Here is a 25,372-nt window from a genome sequence, read left to right as displayed (position 1 = left end):
CATACAAACTTGGAGGAAGTTGGTCACGGGCATCTTGGGGTAGATGGCATCAAGGGTGATGGCCCTCTGCATCCTGATAAATGCTTGGGAATTTATAGTGAAAGCAACCATCCATTCATGACATCCTAATCTGGGGGTAGGTAGATCTTCTTTCACTTTTAAATGATTAATAATGTAGACATTGTCTTGTCATCTGATAGGTGCCTTGGCATCAGGGCGAAAGGCACAGAACTCTCACTGCAGAGCTATATTCTGGTTAGCTTAGAAAGGATTTACTTATTTAGTGTATTAAACCATTCATTGAAAGAATTTATTGAAAATGCCTTGTGAAAAGTAAATAGCTGTTCTGTAGAAAGACCAGTTTATTGTGCTTCGCACAGAAGATTTCTTTCTTAGACTTCTGATATTAGGTCTATAAAAACAAGTTTTTAAAGAAAACTATAAATGGATATTTTTAGACTAGACACTGTTAGATCTAGGATCTTTCCTGTGAAGAGACTTCAGGATTTTGTGGGGATTTCTAATACTGTAACAGTGAGAAGTAGAGTAATGTCACTTTACCCTCATTTTGTGAATGCTTAGGATCTCCACTTAGGTCATCGGTTTGGAAGTATTTTGAGGAAAGGAAAGTCTTCATCCCATTTTCTCTGAGCTCTCAACCGTAGGAATAAAATCAATAATTTTGTTAATTTTTTACTTGCGTCTGACCCTTTCACTGTCTAATGGACAAATTTAACTGTAAGACTTCACAGTCTCCACTACAAGGAACCTTAGAAGTCATAATTCAACCTCATTTTATTGATGAAGAAACCAAGGCCCAAGGAGAATAAGTGATTTTCTTGCTGAGAAAACATAAAGCAAAATTAACTTAAATCTTGACTATAAACATCCCAGTAATCAATAGCTATTTCTCTCTTGCCTCAACTGGGGGGGAAAAAGTGATTTGTGTCTTTTTTTTTTTTCTCCTCTAGTTTGGAATCTGAGATTTGTGTCTTGTTTTTTAGCCTTACACCTCGTGAATTCAATTCTTATGGAGCCCGGAGGGGTAATGATGCCGTGATGACGAGAGGCACCTTTGCAAATATCAAGCTTCTCAATAAGTTCATCGGAAAACCAGCTCCCAAAACGGTCCACTTTCCATCAGGACAGACGGTGAGGAGAGATTCAGATTGTTCTGGTTATTGTTTATGAGAGCTCTGCCCGCTGACTTAACAGGAAGTTTTTGTTTGTTTTTCATCTCTAGCTGGATGTATTTGAGGCTGCAGAATTGTACCAGAGAGAAGGCATTCCCTTGATTATTTTAGCAGGAAAGAAATATGGCTCTGGAAATTCAAGAGACTGGGCTGCCAAAGGACCATATTTGATGGTATTTTATACTTTTGTATGACTTTTCTTAAGGAATTGAGAGGTGGGAGTGTAAATTCCCTTAAATCCATCTGCAGCTTCTTAAATTTAAAATGCTATCTAGACATTTGTATCTTGTTTGCCTGTGGTTAATTAATTGTTCATTATGACTTTTTGTTTTTTAGAAGATTGTAGTTAAATTTTAATGTTCTCTCACAGATGTTGACTAGGACTAGATGAGCATTTTTTTTCTTTATGCACAAAGAAAGTTGGGGCCGGGGATTTTGTTGTTATTTTTAGTAGTTATTTAAAGATGGATGGATGGTTGGATGGATGGTCATGTCAGTCATTGTGCCCTCCCCTCTAGCTCCCTCTTCCACAATGGGGGTCCTTCACACTCAGAAGGATTGTCAGTTCTGTATTCACTTTGTGACTGGAGAAAGGCGAACTCATGATCACCCATAGGTAGAACAGCAATATCCATCAATTGGGGACATCTTGGGAGAACATCTCCAAAATCTTTTTTAAAATTTTGGCCACCATGCCCAATGTTTCAAATAGGTTGATCTTAGCACCTGTCATTTGGCCATTATTATTTTGTTCTTTGTCATTCCTTTTGTCCTTGGTGGGTTTTCAGTCTTAAATCCACTTTTCAAATGCAAACTGTCCCAGCGAGTAATAAGAGGGAATCAGAAAGACTTCGCCAACCAACACAGTTTCATCTAGTGCCAGCCCTGGAAAAAATGCCGTATTTCATACAAGGGCCGTAGCTTGCTGATCTCTCTTCTGCAGGTAATTTAAGTAGTACTGAGAAGAATATTTTTATGTCTTGGGGGCCTCGTTTAGGGCCTCTAGACTACACTGGGAAGCAAAGCACCTTTGCCATGCCCATCACAGGAGGTGACAGGTTGTCCCACTCCAGCTCAGAATGTAGAAGCCTCTTCTACTGAGCTTAGAGAAGGTGCTGCCTCTGCTCTGCAGGCTGGAGAATCTTCTTAGAGTGCATGCCATATGCCATTTCTCTTCTTAGAGTTTGAAAGAAATAACAGTTGTTTATTATAGGGTGTGAAAGCTGTGGTAGCTGAGAGTTATGAAAAGATTCATAAAGACCATTTGATTGGAATCGGCATCGCTCCACTGCAGTTTCTTCCAGGGGAAAATGCCAGTTCCTTGGGCCTCTCTGGCAGAGAGCAGTTTTCTTTTTCATTCCCTGAAGATCTGTCGCCGGGAATCACCTTAAACGTAAAGGTATCTGCGAGGTTTTTAAGTCTGGGTCTGTGTACTTTCCAAAGGGAAGCTGGGAGAGCAGGGTCCTCCCTACAAGATAGCCACACTTACCCTGAGTGGGCGTCGGTGGAGTCCTGGGGTCCTTTCTTAATTCCTGTAACACCTCTGCATTCTGACAGCCTCACCTGCAGAAAGCATGACCGGTGAGGGGGAAAAGCAAGCCAAGAATTACGCTGTAGAGCCTATAGGTTTTACTCTTCTGAAAGCCAGCCTGGCTGTCCTGGAACCCAGTACCATTTATTTGTATTTCTGATGAGCCTCAGATATCCTGCCTCAAGTTGATTAGCATGAATAGGAGAAGGGGGAAAGCTTTGCTGTACGTACACCTCAAAGGCATAGCAGGGTAGGGCTGTTCCATCCCCTGAGTGTCACTGCAGGAACCACGTCCAGTGGCTAGCCAGAAATGTTAAATGAGGCTTTGATAGATTCTGTTTAAGAAGGTGCAGAGAAGTGGGATCCACTCAAGGGAGAATCCCATCTAAAATGTGCTTGTACAGGTAAACCTCTGACTCTGGAAGTCTGGACACCAGTGATCTGGAAATACATATTTCCCAGTAGCTCTGTACAGTCAAGGCTTCACTCTACTTTGTGGACTGTGTTGACATTTTTTGAGGTGTATGTTCTAATGCCCCCCATTACAGCTTTGGTAGAAGGATGATACTTGGTTTGATTGACGGTATGTACATTTTTTTCTTAGCCCTTTGGTTTTAATCAACTTTTCTAGTATGTCGTGTGCTGAGATCAAGCCACACACTTTGGGTCCTAATAAATAACAAAGTTATTAATGTAGCCATATTACTGTCATTAATTACCTTAGCCCCTTAGGCATTGAATCACATTGGGTTTATTTAGTAAATTCACAGGGCTCCTTGGCAGCATTTATAAGTTGTATAGAATTTCCCAGATCCCCCTCCTAATATGGGTTCTGTATGTTGAACTTTCCAACAGTAAAAGTACCACAGACCTGTAGAGGGATAATAGCAAGTCCTTCAACTTGTATAGAAAAAAGTTACATGTTTATTTTCACTCATCTCTAGCTGAATTTTAGCATTTCCTTTTATTATAGGGGGAGGAAAGATCCTTAGGTGTCCCTAGACTTCACCAGACTGCTAAAGGGGTCTGTTACAAACAAACCAGTCTGGTCCAAAGTCTTCCTTGTACTGAGGAGGAAAGTCTGTCTACAGAACTTGCCATAACTTGGAAGCATAAGCAGTCTGTGGACGGACACTGAAGCATCCTGACTTTCATCTCCTTGCTCTAATCCATTTTCAAACTCTGCTTGTTTCCTGGTTTTCAAGTCCTGTTTGAGATCTTTATTTCCTGGTCTAATTTTTTTTTTATTTCCTGGTCTAATTTTAAGATGTGTGACCACCACTGAGTGAGCATCTCATTGTAGAGTGGAGGCATCTGTCCGTGAGTCCTGAGGCAGGAGCTAGGAGAAGAAAGTCCAATTTCAGCTCCTCCCTAAAAATATAAGTTAACCAGCATATTTGCAGTAAATAATAAATTCTAGATGATTATAACAATGAGTGACTTTGCAAGGGTCTTGGAAGTTTGCAAAAATCCTTTTCATGTATTACCTCATTTGAGTCTTGGAGCAATGTGAGGAACTTGCCCTAGGTTTCCTCCTTGTTATACCAAGGAGGAAATTCCCTTATTTCTATAGTCCCACAGCTTAAATGGGGCTTGTGGCAGGGAGCTGGGCAGGGCCTACCAGACAGGGTCATAGACTTCATTCCATGGATTGTCTGCCACACGTGGCCAAAACAAGGTCTCACCTGGTGCCCACTCATGATGGAGCCTTCCCACATGTACAGCACATGCACAAATTGTTGCCATGTCTGTACGTACAGAGCTTTGTTAGCTTGGTTACACCTGCCAGACATGATGCACTTTGGCATTGGCATAGCCTCCTGGGGAGCCCAGGATCACTTCCATGCTGCCTTGAAGCCTTCAGAGTTAGGGGGAGCAAAACTAAGCATCTCTCTTTTTTTTTGGCTAGGCAGTGGGGTTAAGTGACTTGCCCAGGGTCACACAGCTAGTGAGTGTTACGTGTCTGAGGCCGGATTTGAAATCAGGTCCTCCTGAATCCAGGGCCGGTGCTCTATCCACTGTGCTAGCTAGCTGCTCCCTAGGGCTAAGTATCTCTACTTGGGTTTAATATGTGCTCTTCCAGAATAGAAAAAAATCCTGACTTCCACTTGTTAAAAAAGGATTTGTGGGAGACATTTGATATCAAGAAAAGTTTTCCGTGGTAGGGAAGGCTTTAGGCAGTAAGAAACACTGCCGTGCAATTTTGCGAATTTGCCAGTGGCTCGTTAGACCTTTATTAGAACACCCACCTCTTTACAGAGTGCCGCCCGGATAAGTCTAGAAGGAGTTACCTCAGTGTAGGCAGACCTGGCCCTGCCCTCTTGGAGTTTATTCTGGCCAGGGAATGGAGGACTAGTAATGAAGTAGGCTGGGAGGCCGGGGGGTGGGGGGGGGGGGGGAGAAGGTTCAGGAAGGATGACAAATGGATCTTAATAGGTTCTGGTTTTTTGTTCTGTTTTGTTTTTACTTTTAAAGACTAGCACTGGAAAAGTATTCAGCGTGATCGCTTCATTTGAAAATGATGTGGAAATAACATTATACAAACATGGTGGATTATTAAACTATGTGGCTCGAAAATTCTCCTAGTATCTGCTGAACATGGATCCCCTTCCGTAATTGGTAACTGCAAATGCCTTGTGTGATGGACCCAGGAATCCATACCATGGAGCTTACAAACAGTTGCTGTACGCCCAGTTATCTCATCCATGGTTGTAAATGATTGTGAATCATCGTAGTGACCACAATGAGATCTTTCTTGATTTTAAATACTATACGAATGGTGCTATTAACATTGCTAAAATCAGCCTAAGTGTGTTGTGGAAGAGAGCTGTAAGTATGGGGGGATGGGGTGGGAGGGGATATTTTATCAAACAATTTTGTAAATAAACAAGGCGGAGTTTGAACTTGAATTGTGGTGAAGACTATTATGTAAGAGCAGCCTTCCTGCAGTTGTTTTCCTTTAGTTTTGCACCTTTAAAACTGGGTACTACTGTTTGTTGGTTTAAGAATAACAGAGTGACGTATGAGAAGCCAAATCAGATTAGTGAATTCTGGAAGCTGAGGGGCTGGGGTCTAAATGGACTTTGAGCTTTGATTCTGTAGCCATAGAATTGAGGTAAGCAAAGCTGGTGTACTTAGATAGGTGTCTGCTCTAGTTTGGAAATGGAGGCCAGAGCTAGCCTTTGTTCAAGGGACGTGCCCTTAAGAAACAGGGTTTTGTGTAGGGGAAGATGGGCCTTTCTAGATTGCTTTTAGCTGTGAGGATCCAGGAAGAAGGTGAGACTAGCCTATTCCATAGTAATCCAACGTGTTACCTATAGATATTTTGTAATTTGTTGGTTAGACTGCAAGGCATGATCATAGAATCACAGATGAAACAGAAGTTATCCACCTTCATGGGAGACTTTTACTTCCAAATACACATCATTTACTAAAAACTCACCTTTTTACTGTTGTTCAAGATCTGAGAAAGGAACTATTTATTTGACCAGACAACTCTAAAAATAATCTCCAGGCTTTGAGAGATGGCCTAAAATCCTATCTGATGTTCAGTCTGAGGTGGGAAGTGGCTGAACGATCTTAGCAGTTTTTATTTTAACATTTGGGTCATCTTTTGAATTATTTAAAAACATTTTCTGTTGCTTTGACGCATCCTTTTAATTCTTTGGGTGAGCGTTCATACTGATTGTGTTATCACCCTCTTTGAGGGCAGCAGTGTTTAACCTATTCTGAACACTGTTGTCTTGCAAGCATATATTCTTGCTTACCAGAATGAATTCCTTGATTATTATCCAAAGAAGCTGGACCACTTTTCTGTTACCCAAGGGGTTAGATGATTATTTCTGAAGCTTTTATAAGTTATTTTAAATTTAAGGAATTTCATTTTAAGAAGTAAAACTGAGTGAAAGGAAAAGTAATGTATTCACTTTGAAATATTATTATTGCAATTTTAAATCAAGTAACATTGCATATTATAAGGAATGATAAAACCCTTCTGACTATTTAAACCAGTGGACAGGGACCACTGAGTAACTATTGCACAGAATTACCAGTGTGAGAGTTTACAGATAAGTCATAAATGTATATTTGGCTGATCAAATGTGCTAGGTTGAAGCTAAGTGACTTTTCTTCTCCCGTCCCTTGTCTTTCCCTACCCACCACCCTCGGGCACTAAAAACAAATTGTCGTCTGATAATACTTGTTTTCTATCACCTTTAAACCATGGTGTTTTTTCTATACTTTATCATGCTCCTGTATATCCTTATCAGTGTGTCTTTTCATTTACATGGAAACATGTTATAGTTGGATTTGTTACACTCTAAATGTTAAAAAATAGCCTTGGCGATTTTCTGAAGTGCTTGACTTCCACAATTGCAAATCATTTGGAGAAAAGTCTTTATAAACTTGGGGCCATCCTGCGGCCTCTGAGGAGAGCTACAAACACTCTCAAGTTAACTGTCCAGCCGGCTGAGGCTGTTTTGAATTCTCCACTAGGAATAAAACATTTACAGATGCTTGATGTCTAGTCCCAGTGGCCGTTGTCATGGTCAGCGAGCCTTAATTTGTTGTCTAATCCCACTTATCTTTATCTGAAATCTGCATATTTCAAGTAGAATTTCCTTTCCTGGAAGGTGGCTAGATCTTCCTTCTCAGGAAGAACTGCTGTTGGCCAGCTCTTTGTTATATGAGGAAATCCTGGCATTCAGTGCTGTTTGTGTGTGTGTGTCCCTTTAGTTATCGATGTTTCTTGCATAGAAGCTGCCTCTTGCACACTGAAACTAGAAGAAATAAAGCAATGTTTAAGGAAAGGAAGTCCTGTGGACATGTCACAGAAGCACCTCAGGGTTTGTGATCTCAAGTACACTTGTAAAAGCCCATCATCACCTGAAATGATGTTGTTTTTTTTTTTACTTTAACAGTAAATTATGCTAAGTGGAATGCCCAATTTCATGACTTCTAGGTCTGCTGCTCTTTGATATGAAATCAGTGAAAAAGCTCTCTTGTTCAGCCGTGAGTAACCACACCGACCCCTGATGGTTGCAGTTGTCTGTTCAGTGACTCTGACTGACTTCTGAAGGGAAGGAGCTGCACGCCTGTGCTTCTGAGGGCAGGCGGGCAGTCCCCACGGCCTCGCTTTGTTGTACACGTTGGGGGGAGGGAATACCTTCCTATGGAAATGAAGCCCAGACAGCCCAGCCATGCCTACATGGCCTGGGAGATTTCCCACCTTGTCAGGACATGTGTTGCGCCTGACTGTAGTAGGGTGGAAAGAAGTTACTTGGCCACTGTGTGGGCATGGTCCCAATTAAAAGGCAACTTTTTTCTTTCGGCGTTTAATTTATCTTTGAGGATGGCGGAGGGAACAAAGTGGACACCCTGAGCCTTCCTTGGTTTGTTTGATTTAGGAGAACAAACCAAAAAATACTGTTTGGGCTTTTGCAATGTTTATTCCCCAAATTGTGATAGTGTTGCTGTTTCTATCCATTTGACATCTAGTATACGGCTATAGAACCATATGTATAGTAATCACATTTGAGTAATTGCAAATCAGTGTCTACTGTTTAAAGCCAACAAAACAGTATAACAACAGTTTTAAGTTCAACAATGTTAAAGTATTGTATAGAAATATATCTGGAGGCAAAGTTCAATTGATGACAATTGTGCATATAATGTTACCAATGTTGTAAATTATTTTTAATAAAGAAAATTGTATTATCACTGATTTTGTTTTGTCTTTTTAAAAATACTTAAGGAGAATAGAAATCCAACATTGATAAAATCAGACTAAAATGAGCCTAAAGATTAGAGGTTTCCCTTTAGTTTACACAACTTTCTTCATTGTTTTACTATCCACTTGTTCATAAGGATCATTGGATTCAGGGGCAGCTAGATGGCACAGTGGATAGAGCACTGGCCCTGGAGTCAGGAGGACCGGAGTTCAAATGTGGCCTCAGATACTTACTAGCTGTGTGCCCCTAGGCAAGTCACTTAACCCTGATTGCCTTGGGAAAAAAAAAAAAGGATCATCGGATTCTAAGGGCTTCAATATGGAAGGATCACTTAGTCTTAAACCACTTGTTTTTAGATGAGGATGTTGAGGTCCGCAGAAGTGACTTGAAAAGAAGTAGCAGGGCTTAGGTTTGAGGAGCAGTGGGTGACCATCATTACAAAAAAAAAATGGCTTTGGAGTCATCAGAGTAAGGTTTTAGGCAAATGACCTTCCCATCTTGGCCTCACTTCTTCCAACAGGGAGATTGACCCTCAAAATTCTAAATCCTATGATTCCAGCATTCTTCCCATTACACCACAGAGACTCATAATTATTCATTACTCTCGTTTATTTGACCAACTGGGATCTGAAAAGGTGTGTAGTTCTCCAAGGGAAAGAACTGTTGTGAGATTTTTTTTTATTGTAAATCTAATAATAACTTTTAACATTTAAAGTCAGCAAAGCACTTTTAAGTGCAGGGCTTCAGTAGGATAATATAAATGCTGTGAGGTCTGTACTACAGATCTTACACTCATTAAGAAAGAAACCAAGAAGTTATGTGATTTGCCCATCCCATGTAATTAACATCAAGGGTGGGATTCAGAGCCAGGATTCAGTTACTCCAAGTCCTAAACGATTTGCTGTGCCATACTTCCTCTTTAATCATCATCAAGGAAATCGTTAAGAAAACTATGGTATATAGTGGAATGGAATATTACAGGATGGTAAAAAGTGACAGCTGTGAAGCAGAAATAAGGGGATATGTGTATGCATTGATGTAGGACAAAATAACCGTGCAGTATGACTAATGATGTAAATGAAATAATCACTAAGAGTCAAACATGATAAGATGAAAAACCAATGGAGTCAGTCAATCAACATTGATTTAGCAGCCCCTACTGTGTGCCGGGGCTGTGCTGGGGATGCAGATAAAGAGTGTACACTGTAACGTGTCCTAGAGACTAGGTAATGCAAAACAGCAGAGAGCTACTAGGAGAGGATGTTTTTGTATGCAGGCATTCATACACACGCATATATATATGTTTTCAGATGTGTGAGGTTCATAGGGTTTGTCTTGAAGCATTTAGACATAACAAGGAGAAAAAAAATTTTAACAGGGCAAAACCAAAATAAATTCCAAACAAGCCATCATTAAGATGCATTTCTTCTGTGTCCCTTTTTAAGGCTGTCTGAAATTTGGACATCTCACTGTGGTGGTGTCCACCTTAAATAAAAACAGGCCACTCAAGGCCACGAAGATCCCTGCTGGTGCGTATGGACTTGGGAAGCCTCATGTTAACGTCATCTCTACGTCACTATGTATTTATTTTGTTAAACATTTCCCAATTACATTTTAATCTGGTGGGCTCCAGGAGTGTTGTGGGTGGTATACAACCTGATGCCCTGTGTTGATAACAAACCCTGTGTTCCTTATTTTTCTTTATTTAAAAAAAACATCATATATATTTATGCTTTATGTGTGTGTATAATGAAACACATATATACTGTTTCTGCCTATGTCACTACCCCTAATTTTTGTTTCACATTTATCATATTTTATGCCACCATAATATTCATTACATTAATGTCACTTTATTTTTAAATTCTCTCTCCTGGATCTATTTTCCAGGTCAGTTGTTTTTCCAATGAGATATTTCACATTGTTTTCTAATTTTTCATTCTTTTGGATTTGTTTTACAGTGTCGTGATTTCTCATAAAGTCACTGTCTTCCAATTGCTCTATCCTAATTTTTAAAGAAGTATTTTCTTCAGTAATCTTTTGGACTTCCTTTTCCATTTGGCCAGTTTTTCTTTTTAGGGCATTTTTCTCCTCATTGGCTTTTTGGACCTCTTTTGCCATTTGGGTTAGGCTGTTGTTTTTAACGTGTTATTTTCTTCAGTTTTTTTTTTGGGTCTCCTTTAGCAAGCTGTTGACTTGTTTTGCATGATTTTCTTGCATCACTCTCATTTCTCTTCCCAGTTTTTTCTCTACTTCCCTTACTTGCTTCTCAAGATCCCTTTTGAGCTCTTCCAAGGCCTGGGACTGATTCATATTTTTCTTGGAGGCTTTGGAGGTAGGATCTCTGACTTTCTTGCCTTCTTCTGTTTGCATATTTTGATCTTCTTTGTCACCAAAGTAAGATAATATAGGCTGACTCTTTTTGCGCTGCTTGCTCATGATCCATTAATGTCACTTTAAACAAATACTTGTGATTGATCCAGAGCCAGAATCCCCATTCCAGGTATTAGGGTTTAGAGCCTTCACAGAATTTGTCTAGCCTCTTCCCCAGAAAACCAAATTCCTCAGCATTAGTAAAATTTCAGACTCAGATTATAAGGGCCCTGGAAGCCAGCTCCTGAATCATTTTATTCAGTATCTGTATCAAAATCTCTACCCCTTACTTGGTAAGTGATCATTCGGCCTTTGCTTTATTACCAAGAACCGAAGCCTGAGGCAAGCCATTTTACTTTTGGATAACTCTAATTGTTAGGACGTTTTCCCTTACCTCAAGTCAAAATTTGCTGCTTTGCAACTTTCAACCCATTGGTCCTGATTCTGCCCTCTCTGGTGCCAAGCATAACAAGCGGCCCTTGTTAGCTCCGTGGTCCTCTAATCACCAAATGATGCATAAAATAGGCAGACAAAGAGCTCTCAAAGAGTGTTAGCTGCTGTCATGGAGAAGGTCCACGTGGAGCACAAATCCAGGGCTGATACCCTAGAATTTGTGTTATCGAGCCCAGGAATGTTGCAGCACCACTCAAGAGTCTGGCTTAACTGCCCGCACCAGATGACCTGATCGATTAACAAACATGGCTCTTGAGTTCTTTCTTGGAGCAAGGCATTTCCTTATTTCATATACCTGCAAGGGAAGGGCCATCCAAACAGACTCGCCATAGGGTTTTAGTGCCTTCTAGAATCCCTTTCCTCAAGTGAGAACAAGGCTGAAGTTATGAACTTCTGAGAAGACAACTCGGTGCAGGGTGGTACAAAGTTACGAGGCAAATGGAGGTATAATTAATCTCTAAAGAAGATAAGCAAAGTAGAGTCATGGAAGCCCAATGGCCTAGTTGGGATTGGGGGGGAAAGAGGGATACTCTGAGAAGAAGCTTACAGACTAACAGATAATAGATGACAACAGATCGAGCAGATGCTTTTTAGTGTTCTGCCCACCGACCGTCAAGTTTCTCGTGGGATAAACAATTTCCCAAAGACCTTCAAGACGGCAATCCCTAACTGGGACCCCTTGCATTACTAATGTCAGGCTCGGAGAATGACCGTAAAATAATCAGGTATTACAGTGCCCGCTTGCAAAACCTGATTAAACAAATCCTGCCCTTAAGTGGCTTACAATTCTTTTAGAAGACACGGCCTGTACACTTCGATGTACGCACAAAACCTATGCAAGGTCAGGATGGGGGAAAGCATTAGCTGCTCTGGGGAATCCAGAATGGATTGTCTGTGAGGAACAGCAAGGCCAGCCTGGCTTGTGGGGTGAAGGTGAGTAATGCCCAACCCTGGGAAAAGCGGGCTGCAGCCCCATTGTGAAGGGCTTTAACCCCCAGGAGCATTAGAGCATCTCCAAGGCAGAAAGCGACTCAAAGCCCGTGGAGTCACCGCTTCTACCCGTGATTGGAGGGGGCAGTAAGACGCCTCAGGAGGTTAGCCAATCAGATGTCTGGATTGCAGTTTGGGGGCGGGGTCCCCTAGAGCGTGATTGGGGCGGAAAAGTCAGGAGAGCCAATGAGAAACGTGATTCCCTCTTCTACCAAGGTAACCGATTGAGAGCACTCTTGACCCATCAGAATCTGGTTCTCTTACAAAATCAGCTGCCAAACGGAGAGAAGAGAGGAAGTGGCCAATCAGGAGTTTGGCCTGACGCGTGGGCGCGCCCCTGCCTCCTCCGCCCCTCCCAAGGGCTTACGCGGACCAATCCGGAAGCGGAATCAGGAAGGGCCCCGCCCCCCCGGTCTGGCTGCCCGCCCTAGGTCCCTCAGGAGCCTGGCGCGGCTGAGCTCGGGGCTCGGCCCACAGTGGAGGGTTGCTGGCGGCTTCGTGCATACGTGGCTCCCTCCGAGGGTCGCCCAAGCTCTTCACAGGCACCCCGGGAGGTAGGTGCTCTGATCGTCTCCGTTTTACACACGGGGAAGCTGAGGCAGGAGGCGGACGAGCCCCCCAGGGTCGTACGGCTAGTTTAGTGGTTGAGGGCGGATTTGAACTCAGGTCAGGCGTCCCAGCCACCTCGCCGCCTAGGGTTGGAAGGGAGTTCAGAGGGCGGTCGGGTCCTTTTCCAGATGAGGAAACTGAGGCTGGCGAGGTTCGTTGATCGGCCCAAGGTCACCTGGGGCATCCCCAGCTGGGTTTCCAAGACAAGCCGCCGGACCTTGTCAGGCAGTGACCCCTCTGGGATCCGGCCGTGGGACCCCGGTCCGGCCGCCCTGAGCGTCCCGGGTAGTCAGGAGAGGAAGGAAAGCGGAGCTGGGGTGGGGGAGGGGAGCCTCAGACTGGAAGGACCCATCCGAGACCCCCCCGGGCCAGCCCCTCCCCCCACCCCCGCACCGGGAGCCCCCAAGTTCATCCGGAATAAGGACAGGGGTAGGAGAGGTGCCCGCCCGTTCCCTGGCCGCCCCCGGAGGACAGGGGACCCGGCCGGGTCATGGACCACCCCCTCGTAGGACGCCTCCCCCACGACGCCCTCCGTGCCCAGCCCAGAGCCGCCTTAGCCCCCTCTGGGCTTTCAAGCTCCGCTTAAGCTCCGGCTGGTCCAAGTGCGGGTCTGGGTCCGGGCCCAGCTCCCCCCTCGTCTCTTTTAAAGTGGCTGCTGAACCGCGTTACCTGGGGTCGGCAAACAGCCTCCTCCGGACCGCGATGTCAGCACAAGGTGCAAAATGTAGACGCAGCTGGAGGACTCTGGAACCTCGGCGCCTCCTGTCTTGGGAAGAGATAAGGGGGAGGCAAAGGGCCTGAGGATTACCGGCCAAAGTCTCCCTGCTGGGGGGGTGCGTGCCAGGAAGGGCCCCGGGCTCCAAGCCTCTGCCGGGGGGGGGGGGGGGGGGGGAGAGTGCCAGCAGGTGTTACCAGGCTGGAAAGGCTTCGGTTCAGGCTTCAGGCCAGGGCTCCAGCCACGGCCTACTTCAACTGAACTCAAGAAACACTTATTAAATGCCTACTGTGTGCAGAGCACTGTGCTCGGGGCCCGGGAAGAGACACAATGTAGCCCAGTCCTTATCTTCAAGGAACTTAAAACGTGGTAGGGAATTTATCTATATGTAAATATATCTATCTCTCTATATACATATATGTATGTATATATAGATATATAGACGTATATATATATTTATATCCTGCTTTCATCAGGAGGTCCCACAATAGGGAAATCATTGATACTTCGTTTTCATAGGATAATACCTGTCAGCAAACGATACAGGAAGGTTTTTGATTTGCTTTGTAGAGAAGGAAGTGGGCAAGACTTTGAAATAAACACCATGACCACCCCATGTGTGTATTTTAGGTCTGCTCCGATAGTTTCCTAGTTGGAACATTGAAGCCAAGATGCAGATGTCACCTCTTCAGTGCTGACACAGACTTTTTCACGAGGTACTGAGCTGCCGTTACTGGAAGCATTCGGACAAAAGCTGGATGACCACCAGCTGGAGATGCTGGAGAAGGAATCCTCCAAGCATCGGATGGACTAGAGTCTCTGAAGGCCCTTCACATCCTCATGATTCTGTGAATCTCATTCAGACATAGTTATAGCTGAAGGACTCTCCAGGAAAAAAATCCATAAGTTAAATTTTCAATTCATATGACTCTGAAAATTGGCCCAGATCACTGCCAGTGGTTAGCTAAATAAATCACTTGATAGAAGGCTAAACTATTTGCCGGATTTGAAAGGCCTTAGCACATTCAAGAGCAAGGAATATTTTATCCCCAACTCCAGCTTCTGTATATCGTCTTGGGACAATATCGACAAGGGAGATTATTTAGCTCATTTCTAATAGAAGAAAACACTTTGGTCAGAAAATAAACCAGGAAACTGTTTTTAGTCGTACCGAAGAAGAAAACTGAATGGATTCACAGTCCTAAACAATGCCTCTGGGCCAGTCTCAGGGGCACGGGAGAAAGAAAGGCCTGGATGTTCCCACATGGTCTCTCTCACACCTGTGACTGAGACCTGAAATTCTATGTGCCAGCCTTCAATCTCTTTTGGTTCATGTTTTTAACTTCTGACAATGGAAATCACCCTGGGAAAGGCCACCCTTTAATCTGATGTTAGTCTTTCATTACTGAGTTACGAGTGAAGGGTCAGATTGTTGGGCATGAGTGAAGGCGAACGTGGTAATCCAAGAGGGCTTGGGATAAAGGGTAGGGTCAAAGAACAAGTGTATCAATTCCCTTCTTTGAGCCTCTTTCTCGTTTGCCTCCTAGACACCATGTCAGGCCCGGAGCACCAGCAATCTCAGACCCTCATCAAGCCAGCCTTGAGTGAGCTCCAAGCCTCCGAATTGGTGGAATCAGTGTTCGGGTTAAAGGTGACCAAGATCCAGCCTCTTCCCAGCTATGATGATCAGAACTTCCTCGTGCACGTCCCGAGGGCCCCTGAAACAAGTGGTGATCCCCTCAAGTACGTTCTCAAAGTGAACAACACTGAATCCAGCAAGAACGCCGACCTGGTTGAGGTGCAGAGCCGCATCATGATGTTTCTGAAGGCAGAAGGCTTTCCCACGGCCACTGTGCATCCCACTAAAGGGGGCAGCCTGACCTCTCTGATGACCATAGGTAAGCCATGGCCAGATCTCCAGAAGCATCTATGGCCCAGCCCCTTGCTGGCCGGAATCACCCATGCAGGTGTGGTGACTGAGAAGGAGCAGTGACCCCAGGAGCCCCACTTTGAGGCTTTTGCTGAGGCCATGATTCAGACGTGGTCAACGCTGGGAATTCTGATGACCAGGAAGTGTCTTGTAGCCAAGGGAGCGGCTGGAAATTTGTTCAGCTGTCTCTCACCTGCCTTCTGTGGATGGAGCACTGTCCTGGGGCAGGGGAAGAGGCCAAGTTTAGATAAGACACAATCCCTGTCCTCAGGGAGCTTGTGGTCTAGCTGGAGGAATAGCAAACACACAGGCACTAGCTGTAAAACCAAGTGATACGTGATACTGCATCCCCAGGCTGTCCTTCCTTACGAGATTCAGGCCCTAAAGTTTCCTGCTGGTCAGCCCTGTAACACGCCACACTGTATTTAATTCTCCAGCCGGCTATATAAAGTGATTGCCTAATGTTGTACTTTTATCATATGAAATCAAACTAAAACCACACTACTCTCTAGTTTTCTCAATCTGGCCATCAGGATTTGTGTTGTTAAAAACAGCCATGCTTTCCCTGAAACACTGGGTGAGCAGTAAGGTCTAGAGTTGGGCCCCCTCACCCCCTCATAAGGACTCGTAAGGCACCTTTGCCTCGTCCTGGTCCCCAGAGGATCGTGGAGGGCAGGGGGAAGGCAGGGATCCCGGGCTGGCTAGGAGCGTGCTCTAGAAGTGGTTGAAGGTGAAGGTGCTGGGAATATTTGCATCGTTAGTTGGCAGTCATAGGGGTGGCTAACACAAGCCTTCCCTCTTAACAGCCCCATGAGTGGGTAGTACAAGGACCAGCATGGCCCCCTGATGGGGTTGGCCAGCCCTTTGTTTGCAGAAGGTACAAAGCTGGACCTGAACCTGTCCTAGGCTCTGACTGTCAGGTTGCTGGGCCCCCCAGGGGTTTTGGGTTCTATGGACTTGGACTTCCTTGTTTTCTAGTTTTTTCTTCACTCATTTTTTTTTGGTTTGTTTTTTCATGTTTTTTTGCTTTTTGGTGAGACAGTCAGGGTTAAATGACTTGCTCAGGGTCACACAGCTAGTAAGCATCAAGTGTCTGAGGCTGGATTCAAATTCAGGTCCTCCAGACTCCAAGGCCAGAGCTCTATCCACTGTGCCACCTAGCTGCCTTTTCACTCATTTTAGAAATCTTTTTTTGGTGATTATTTCCAGGCAGAACAGTCTTTGCCCTAATAAATGATAGTTGGTAACTGTTATAGAATGCTTTACGGTGTGTATGTTGTTCTCCTTGCAGTGGGTCCATGAGGTGGGTGGTGTATTCTCCCTATTTTATAGATGAGGAAACTCAGCATCTCAGACATTTAGTGACTTGCTTGTCCCAGGTCACCCAGGTGACCATAATGGGTCAGGGCTGAGATGTGAGCCTCCTGAAGCCTTGATCATCTGTCTCTCTCCATGCGTAGACAACGGCTCTGACACCACAAGTTACTTGGTGAGGCTGTTCAGTTTCCTGCCAGGAAAACCCATAGCCCAGGTTCCTGTCACTCCGAAGCTCCTATATGAAGTTGGCAAACTGGCAGCCCAGATGGATAGAAGTCTGGAGGTAAGGGCTTCAGCTCCTGGGTGGGCGTTTGTTCTCTGCTAAGTTCAGCCTCACGGCTTTTCATTCATTCACCAGATGATCACTGAGTGCCTGTCATTTGTTAGCTACCTGACGCAGGCCCGCCTCCCGGGACATCCATCAGGCAGGAAGGATATGATGCATAATCGAAACTTATGATGCAAAGTATAAGGTGGAAGGAGAAGTACTGTGTGGGAGCCAATCTGTTCAGCCAGGCAGGCTTGCTGGAGGAGCTGCTGTTATCTGGGTTGGGTCTTGAAGTATCGAGATGAATGGAGGTGGAAGTTGAGAGGAAGCTCCCAAAACCCTGAGCCCAGAGCCTGGAAAACCTAGGGCATAATTGGGTCTGGTCTGGCTGCAGTTGGAGGGTTGATGCTTCTGGAAGCTGTAGAAGGGTAAACTGAGGCTGGATGTAAGAAGGAGGATCTTCGTGACAATGAGAGCTGTCCAGAAGTGCGATGGAGTTCTAGCACTCAGCCTTTGGGTTGGAGGAGGGGGTCCCCGGGGAAACCCAGGGGGACTGGGTGGCTTCTGAGGGCTCTTCCCACTCTGAAATTCTGTGACTTTTAAAAATTTCTGCCGTCGACAAAAACCTTCCCCATCGTGTTAATGACACAAATTGTTTGAGGCCATTTGAAGGCTTTTTCATTTATACCCATTGAATTTCATCCTTTAGATTAGGCCCACATCCTAGCCTGCTGAGCTCTGTATATTATCCAGGGGGTTGTCTCTCCCTCCTATCTTTGTAGCAGTCAGTCAAGCAATACATATTTATTAAGTGCCTCCTGGGTGCTACATGCTGAAGGTGCAAGTGCAATGGACCGAACACTGCCTGCTAACCAGGAGTTTAGAGATTAAGATTTTAGGTCGTCAAAACATTTTAATCATTTATTTATTTATTTATTTATTTATAGGCAATTGGGGTTAGGTGACTTGCCCAGGGTCACACAGCTAGTAAGTGTCAAGTGTTTGCTCTGAGGCTAGATTTGAACTCAGGTCCTCCTGATTTCAGGACCAGTGCTCTATCCACTGCACCACCTAGCTGTCCCTACCAAAACATTTTATGTTCTGCATAAATAGAATAAATATAAACAAACACAAAGTAGTTCAATAAAGGGGAGTTGGGGGAGGAGTAGAAAATTTTTGTGTAGAAGGTGGTCCTTGGGCTGTATCTGGCAGGAGCAGAGGATGCTGCCAGTCTCCAGTTGTATGGGGACCAGAAAGGAGGCCAGTTTGGCTGCATCGCAGAGTCTGAGGGGAACGTGTCCGGGGAAGCCAGAAAGATTGGGCTGCCATCAGTGCCTTTTTCAAAGTCCTTGATAAAAAGGCCCAAGACAAATCCCTGGCTCACTCTAGGAAAACCTCCTTCCAGGTCAACATTGAGCCATGGATCTTGTCTTGGGTCCAGCCATTCAGAGGCTCTGAACTGACCTAATGGAGCCATCGCTTGGCCCACATCCCTACATTTTGCCCGCAAGTATATGAGGAGAGACCTGGTACAAACGGTTTGCTAAAATCTAAGTATATGTGTCTGTAGCGTTCTCTGGATTAACTAGAATTTCCCTGTCAAATGAGATCAGTCTGGTATGACTTGTTCTGATGAAACCATTCTGGCTTTTGGTGATTACGGCTTCCCTTTCTAAATAATTATAACTTAAATTTACAACAAACTGGTGAGGAAGGAAACATACAGATTATCCCAATTTTACAGATGAGGAAACTGAGGCTTTGAGAGATCGACTTACCTAGGACCACATGGGTAGGATGTGTCCAAGATTCCACAGGAAACCAGGTCTGACTTAGAAGGCCATCATCCTACCTGCTGACAACACGCTGCCTCTCAGACCCCCACTTTCGATAACAGACTCAGATTTTGCCAGCACCAGAAGCCAAGCTCACTCATAACTTGTCCAATTCCCTCCTTTCTCTTCCTGCCATTCATCTCCCACTCACCATGGTGGGTCATCTGTCTGTGACCATAGCTCAGCAATCCCATTTCTTTCAGTACAGTAGGATACGCTTTGTCCATGGCTGTTGCTCTGAAGACCTGGGTTCAAATCCTGGTTCTCCTATTTATTTCTCACCACGTACTACCATGCAAACAAATCATTTCACTTCATCCATACAATGAGGAGGTTGTGTTAGATGACCTCTCATTTCCCTTTTGGCTCTAAATCTGATCCTGTAAATTCCCAACTTTCTCCTCATCTCCCCTTTAAAATCCTCCTCTTCCTTCAAGTCCATCTCAAATCATATCTGCTTTTTAAAACCTTCCCTGGCATCCCCCTCAACCAAGACTGATCTCTTCTTCCCTGTAATTTTCCTTGAGTACTTTGGACCTCTTTGATCTCTAGTGAATTCCACTAGACTGCAAGGTGCATGAGGTCAAGGAGTCCTCTCTTTCCCTCTTCATCTCCAGTACCTATACAAGGCCTTCTCATTATTCACCATGTTTGTTTATTCGGTCCTTCCTTAGAAATTCCACCACCCAAAGATAAGCAGCCTGCATCGGGGCGACTTCATCTGGAACCTGAGAAATGTTCCTCTTCTAGAAAAATATGCTTATGCCTTGGGCCAAAGCAAAGATCGAGAGATGGTGGACTGGGTGCTCAAACGCTTCCATGATGAGATTGTGACAAAGTTAAGCCATTTTCGAGAATGTGAGTTTTTCCCACTGTCAGAGACTAGCCCCGAGATTAGTAATGACTGTCATCTCTATCCAGGGCAGTGAGCTGAGATGGGGGAGGAGGTGGTGAGACTGACGAGGCTTTCCCAGATATCTGCCCATTTGCCCAAATTCCCTTGTGGATCTGTGGTCTCATGATTATCATTCCTCCTTCTGCCAGTTCAGACTGCGGCCCCTCCCCCTCCTCTGTAGTGCATTTAGGGACAGAGTGAGAATAACCGTCAGTTCCGCCAGACGTGTGCCCACTCGCTGGCTGATGGCTGGAGATCACACCTTGAGAACCCCAACAGGAAGATGAATACCTGCAGCCTTGTGAAGCCTTAGTGTAGCCCCTGCTCCCTTTCCACCACCCCTGGGGAATTAGAAAGGCTAGCCTCCATCCATGGCTGAGCCTTTATGAATCTCACTTGGCTGGCCCTTCAGCCATGGACACCATTGACACAGGCTTTGCCAGGACCACCCTGGGAGTCTTTCCCACCTGGTAGAACTTGGCAAGGCATATGCTCTGTAGGCATGGCCTTTGAGAACTGAGGGTTGTCCCCATGCCATGATGAGGCACTGAGGCAGGACTTTGAGGGGCAGGTAGAGGGATGCACCCTTCCTTCTTCAGTCCTGCAAAGATTTGCCATTATGTCAGTGTGGAAACACCTCTTCCCAGGCAGATGGAGGCCCCTCAGTAACTGACTGGCTGGTCTTAGAGAAGGGCTTTGGCCAAGAAATTCACCCACCACTCTTCCCCCCCCCCAGCTGATGTACTTATCAGGATTTAGTGAGGATCTCCATTGCTGGCCTCACCCAGACTGTATGCCTGTTGTCCTCGGACCAGCCTGGCCCTACAGCATTACCACCTTTTCAATAACTTCTTATAAAGACATTATATTATTATATGGTAATCATTTTGGGGGAGGAGGACGTGTCTCTTATTCTTTAAATAATGTAGAAGCAAGTAATATGAAGGGCCAGACAGTCAAGTGCTTAGAGTAAATCACAGGAAGGGCCCCTGTGGCAGCCAAGAGCCCCCAGAGCCTCTGGATTTTGTCATCGTATTGTGTCCATAGCACAGAAGTACATAATTGCACAGTGAATCATAGCATTCAGGGTAAATGGGATAAAACAGGGGTTCCCAGCCCATGGCTCTGGGTCTGCCTGATGCCAAAGCCTCCAAGCTCAGCTCTCATTATGGCCTCCTCCCATGAGAGGGTCAGAGGTGCCCTGACTCCCCTACCATCACCACCATTAGTCAGCATTTTGCCTACAAGAAGAATAATGAGATTTGAGGGTGAAATCAAAACTATTCTCTCATCAAGAGAAGCTCTGGGATAAAATCAGTGAATCTCAAATTAATCTTAATTTCCTTTGTGGGTTTTGAATTTCTGTTGAAATATAATTTGTGCTTTATTCAGATATAAACTTTCTGTGATAAAAGTTATTTTTTTTCTCTTTGCTCTTTCAGTGGTCATGCTCAGAACATCCACATTTCTCTAGTTCCCATCTCTTGGCTTCATGAAGGCTGAAAGCAGAGAAATCTGCTTCTGTCCTTTCTGTATTCAGGGCTGTGCTTTTGTGTGAAGTAAAGAGGCATGGTTTGGGTGCCATTTCGTTTTCTGCTGACTTTTCCAATAAATGGTGTGAAGGACCTTAGTGAGAGTGAAAATACAAAACTAGTGATTTGGGGGGCTTAACCCCTTGCCCCATCTCCACTGGTTTCACTGCTCTGCTTTCAGGCATCAATCATGGGGACCTGAATAGCTACAACATCTTGGTGGAGACCAGCAACGAGGCTTCAGGAGACCCAGTGTGTCATGTGTCTGGAGTCTTAGACTTTGAGGACATGAGCCAAGGCTATTACGTGTTCGAGTTAGCCATCACGATCATGTACATGATGATAGAGAGCAAGGATCCCCTTCCTGCGGGCGGCCACGTGCTGGCTGGCTTCGAAAGCGTCATCCCGCTGACAGCTGAAGAAAGGGGGGCCCTCTTTTTGCTGGTGAGCAGTCGGTTTTCTCAGTCACTTGTGATGTCTGCTTATACAAGCCAGCTCTACCCTGAGAACAAAGACTATCTCATGGTCACTGCCAAAACAGGCTGGAAGCACCTGCAGAACCTGCTCAATATGGGTCAGAAGGCCGTGGAGGACATCTGGTTTAAGACCGCCAAGTCCTACTCGGCAGGGACGTTGTAGAGCATATCAGATGAGGTGGCCTATGTTAAGCACTCGAAGGTGCTACTGGAACACCGCTTATTAGCTGTCACTATCGGTGTTCACGCTAAGGGCAGCTCATATTTCTACTATCTTAAGCTTTATAAATTCAGCTGGGAATTATTTGACTGAGCCTGACTTTTCATGTAGTTTCATGACACTATGAGACATGAGTTAATTGAAATGATTAATTTTTGTATTAATAATAATGCCACTGAACACAAGATATCTGTGGGATATCTGTGGAAACCTGCCCCAGGTTTGGTATGAAGGTTTGTACCACTGTTTATGCCATGTCTTCTCAGTAAATATCCCTTTATAGAAACTAATTCATTTTAATTGGTTAAATGACACTGGCTTAATCACTCCTGGTGATTGTCATTGGGGAAAACACACCAGAGTGGGAGCTTAAGCTGACGGTATTGGAGAAGTACCCCAACTCTTTGGGGAGACACAGGCTTGCTTTGGGGTCTCTGCCTCAGCGAGTGGGGGATTGAGATGAAGAGCCTCAGAGCTTCTGAGGGCTGCCCTTGTAAAACCAGCCGGTAGGTGCAATGTTTCCTTACGCAGACCTAGCTTCTGAGAGGCTCCACTCTCCTGACTCTGCTCCCTTCTCTGGCAGCTTCCTTGGGTCCTCCTCCCCTGGTAGGCCTTGGTCTGTGGACTTCTGGTTTTCCTCGCAATCTTGCCTGCTTTCTTGACGATCTCATCCACCCTGATACAGGCTCTATTAGGGCTTTTGTGCCGATGATACTCAGGTCTCCAATCCTGGCCTTTCTTCTAAGCTCCAGTCCCAGAAAATCTGCTGAACAACTTACAGGATCATAGATTAGAACTGGGAGGGCCCCTGAAGGCCATGGAGGGCTGATGTCACCTGGACCTAAGCAGAGCAGTCTTCCAGCTGAATATGTCTCCAAGGTCTCTTAGTACATGGCTCCTTTTATTTCCATGCCTGTGGTACAGAGGAGGGAAGGCCAGGCTTTGACGTTAGAGGGCCTGGATTCAAGCTCTTCCCCTGCTACTTACTACCTGTGTGACTTCAGGCAAATTGGTTCATCCCTTGGTCTCAGTTTCTTCATCTGTAAAATGGCAGGGGGAGAGGTTAGACTAGCCCAAGGTCCTTTCCAGGATCCTTTTGAGAAACTTGTCACCTTATATCTGGACGATGGCAGTGGTTTTTAATTGGTTTCCCCCCAATCCATCCCAACTATGGAAGGCAGCAGCATCTCCTTAAAACACTACTTTGATCAACAGTTCTCTTTCTCAGAAATCTCCATTGGCACCCCACTGCCCACAGAATAAAAGCCTGCCGTTCCAGGTGCTTCACAACTGGATCTCTGATTCTTGCTCATATTTCCCATTTCTCCCTGCGAGAACCCTCCACTTGACCTTGTCAGCCTGTTTCTTCAAAAGATACTTCATTGAGAGATATGAGAAGACACTTCATCTTTAACCATTGCAGAGGTGGGGTGCCAGTGGTGGTAGCAATAGTGTTCTCTGGGTGTGGAACGTAATGTTATGTATAACATCAAATTTTAAAAATATGTTAATAATTAATAATATAATAATTAATGCTATTAACTGCTGGATTTTTCTTTTTAAAAAATCTTTGTTATAAATAATTCTTTGTTATAAATTTCAAAGCACTAAATAAATGCTCTCTATATTAATATTTTTAAAATGATACTTTGTTGATGTGGGCTGTCCCTCCGCTAACGCTGATCACAACCACTCCAAGCCTTAGTAGACAGGACTTTATGAATTTCTGTGACTGAAAAAAAAAATCAGCAACTGACCAGACCATTGGCAAAGACCAGGTTGGTGCTGGAGACTGCAACTATGAAATGTTCAGTGGCAGCCTTTACACCTCCGAAATCCACAAACACTACAAATCAGGGCTTGGTTTATTGTTCCACTGTTATCTAGTCTGAAGAAAGTGATGGAGGAAATGTTAATAATGCTTATCAGACTTAAGTGTGCACATTTTTTAGGGGTGGGGAGCCGGTTGTTAAACATTCACCAGCAAACACTGAGCTGCTCTGACCTGCCCTGCCCAAAATTCCATCTTCTACAGGAAACCTTCCCTAACCTCACTTATCAGACTCTAGTGCCTTCTCTGTTATTTCCTGTTTATCTTGTATATACTTTATTTGTATGTATGTTTGTATGTTGCCTCCCCCATTGGACTGTGAGCTCCCTGCAGGCAGGGAATGGCTTTTGCCTGCTAAGTGCTTTGCACAGTGCCTGGCATGTAGTAGGCACTTCATACATGTTTACTGATTGACTGGCTGATAGTCATTGTATTACAAATATTCCACTGAGAGGCCTAGGCCCACCCCAGTCGTCCCCACCTTGAGTAAGGACCCCCCCAGGCCTTGGGCACGAACTGTTGGCAGAGCCTTTCAAGACCCAGAGTTATATCCATGATGAAGCATCCAGAGGGACATCAGCAGACCATTCAGTACTCCCATACTTCTCCTATCTCCCCCCATCTAGACACCACCCCCTCCAGAACCCAGCTTGAACCCCGCCTCGTGTGTGAAGCCTTCCTGATGGCCCTGGCTGAGGCACTTGTCCACCCTCTGGGCTAGAGTTATGCCACCGCCCAACTCAGCCACTCCTTTGGGACATAGCCAGTGCTGCCTCAGTTAACCTGCCACACCTGTGCCCCCTCCCTCCAGCCAATCTGTAAAGTTCCCTGAGGACAGGGACTGGATCTTAGAACTTTTGGTATCTTCCCATTCTATGCCAGGCATTCAATAAACATTTGATTATATTTTTAAAGCACCCTAAGTTCAGCATATATGGACTGTGACTTTCACTGATTAACAATATCAGTTCTGATAAAAATACAAAGACAAAGCCTTCCTGGCTATCCAGGGTTGCTAAGGGGCCCTTACAGATATGTGCAATTGTATTCCCTGCTTGTTCAATGTTAAGCTTCTTGAGGAGGGAACAGGGTCTATCTCCATCTTTGTATTCCCCCATGCCTTGCACATAGTAGGCGCTTCATACATCTTTGCTGAACATAGCGTTGGAGGATGAAGCGTGATGTTTGGGTGTGACCTCCTGGGATGGGCTGCTTCCACTTGGGCTTGGCCATTTTCCCAAAGCAAGCAGCATGCTTGGCTCTCTTGGTGGAAGGAGGGGAAAAGGAGGTGATTCTGCACAAATGCATCTCCTTAAAGCACAGGGACCCAGAGGGTGGTCCCAATGACCTCTACAGGGCATCCAGAAGACAAGGGTCTTTTCCTACCTGATTCCTGCTAGAGAAGTGTCAGCTAGGTGACCACAAGACATTCTAGACTGAGGAAGCAAACCGAATGAAGCTCAGAGTTTGCAGTG

The 25,372-nt window shown here is 44.9% G+C and overlaps 2 protein-coding genes across 6 annotated transcripts in view; both read left to right on the top strand.

Annotated features, from left to right (window-relative positions):
• IREB2 (iron responsive element binding protein 2) overlaps positions 1-8,446 on the top strand; it is a 43,155-nt gene extending 34,709 nt beyond the window's left edge. Inside the window, exons 19-22 of the mRNA XM_020975984.1 lie at positions 1,005-1,152; positions 1,244-1,366; positions 2,407-2,592; positions 5,200-8,446. Coding sequence (XP_020831643.1) covers positions 1,005-1,152; positions 1,244-1,366; positions 2,407-2,592; positions 5,200-5,310 — 568 coding nt within the window. The 3' untranslated portion in view covers positions 5,311-8,446. The remainder of the gene's footprint in view (positions 1-1,004; positions 1,153-1,243; positions 1,367-2,406; positions 2,593-5,199) is intronic.
• A 4,241-nt stretch (positions 8,447-12,687) lies between these two features.
• On the top strand, positions 12,688-23,711 carry HYKK (hydroxylysine kinase). Of its 5 annotated transcripts, none has more exons than XM_020975999.2 (6): positions 12,688-12,823; positions 14,224-14,309; positions 15,141-15,491; positions 16,984-17,123; positions 19,618-19,801; positions 21,552-23,711. In XM_020975999.2, exons 3-6 carry the CDS (start codon positions 15,146-15,148, stop codon positions 22,007-22,009), a joined length of 1,128 nt encoding a protein of 375 aa, XP_020831658.1. In that variant the 5' UTR covers positions 12,688-12,823; positions 14,224-14,309; positions 15,141-15,145; the 3' UTR covers positions 22,010-23,711. The 5 variants fall into 5 exon arrangements, with proteins under 5 accessions (XP_020831658.1, XP_020831662.1, XP_020831659.1 ...); XM_020976003.2 differs by lacking the exon at positions 21,552-23,711 and adding an exon at positions 21,281-21,468; XM_020976000.2 differs by lacking the exon at positions 14,224-14,309.
• The last annotated feature ends 1,661 nt before the right edge of the window (positions 23,712-25,372 follow it).

The sequence above is a fragment of the Phascolarctos cinereus genome, unplaced genomic scaffold, assembly GCF_003287225.1.
Source record: "Phascolarctos cinereus isolate Bilbo 61053 unplaced genomic scaffold, phaCin_HiC Scaffold_3;HRSCAF=262, whole genome shotgun sequence".
NCBI classification, from domain to species: Eukaryota; Metazoa; Chordata; class Mammalia; order Diprotodontia; family Phascolarctidae; genus Phascolarctos; species Phascolarctos cinereus.
Note: the sequence above shows the minus strand (reverse complement) of the source record. Positions and strands in the feature narration are given on the sequence as shown.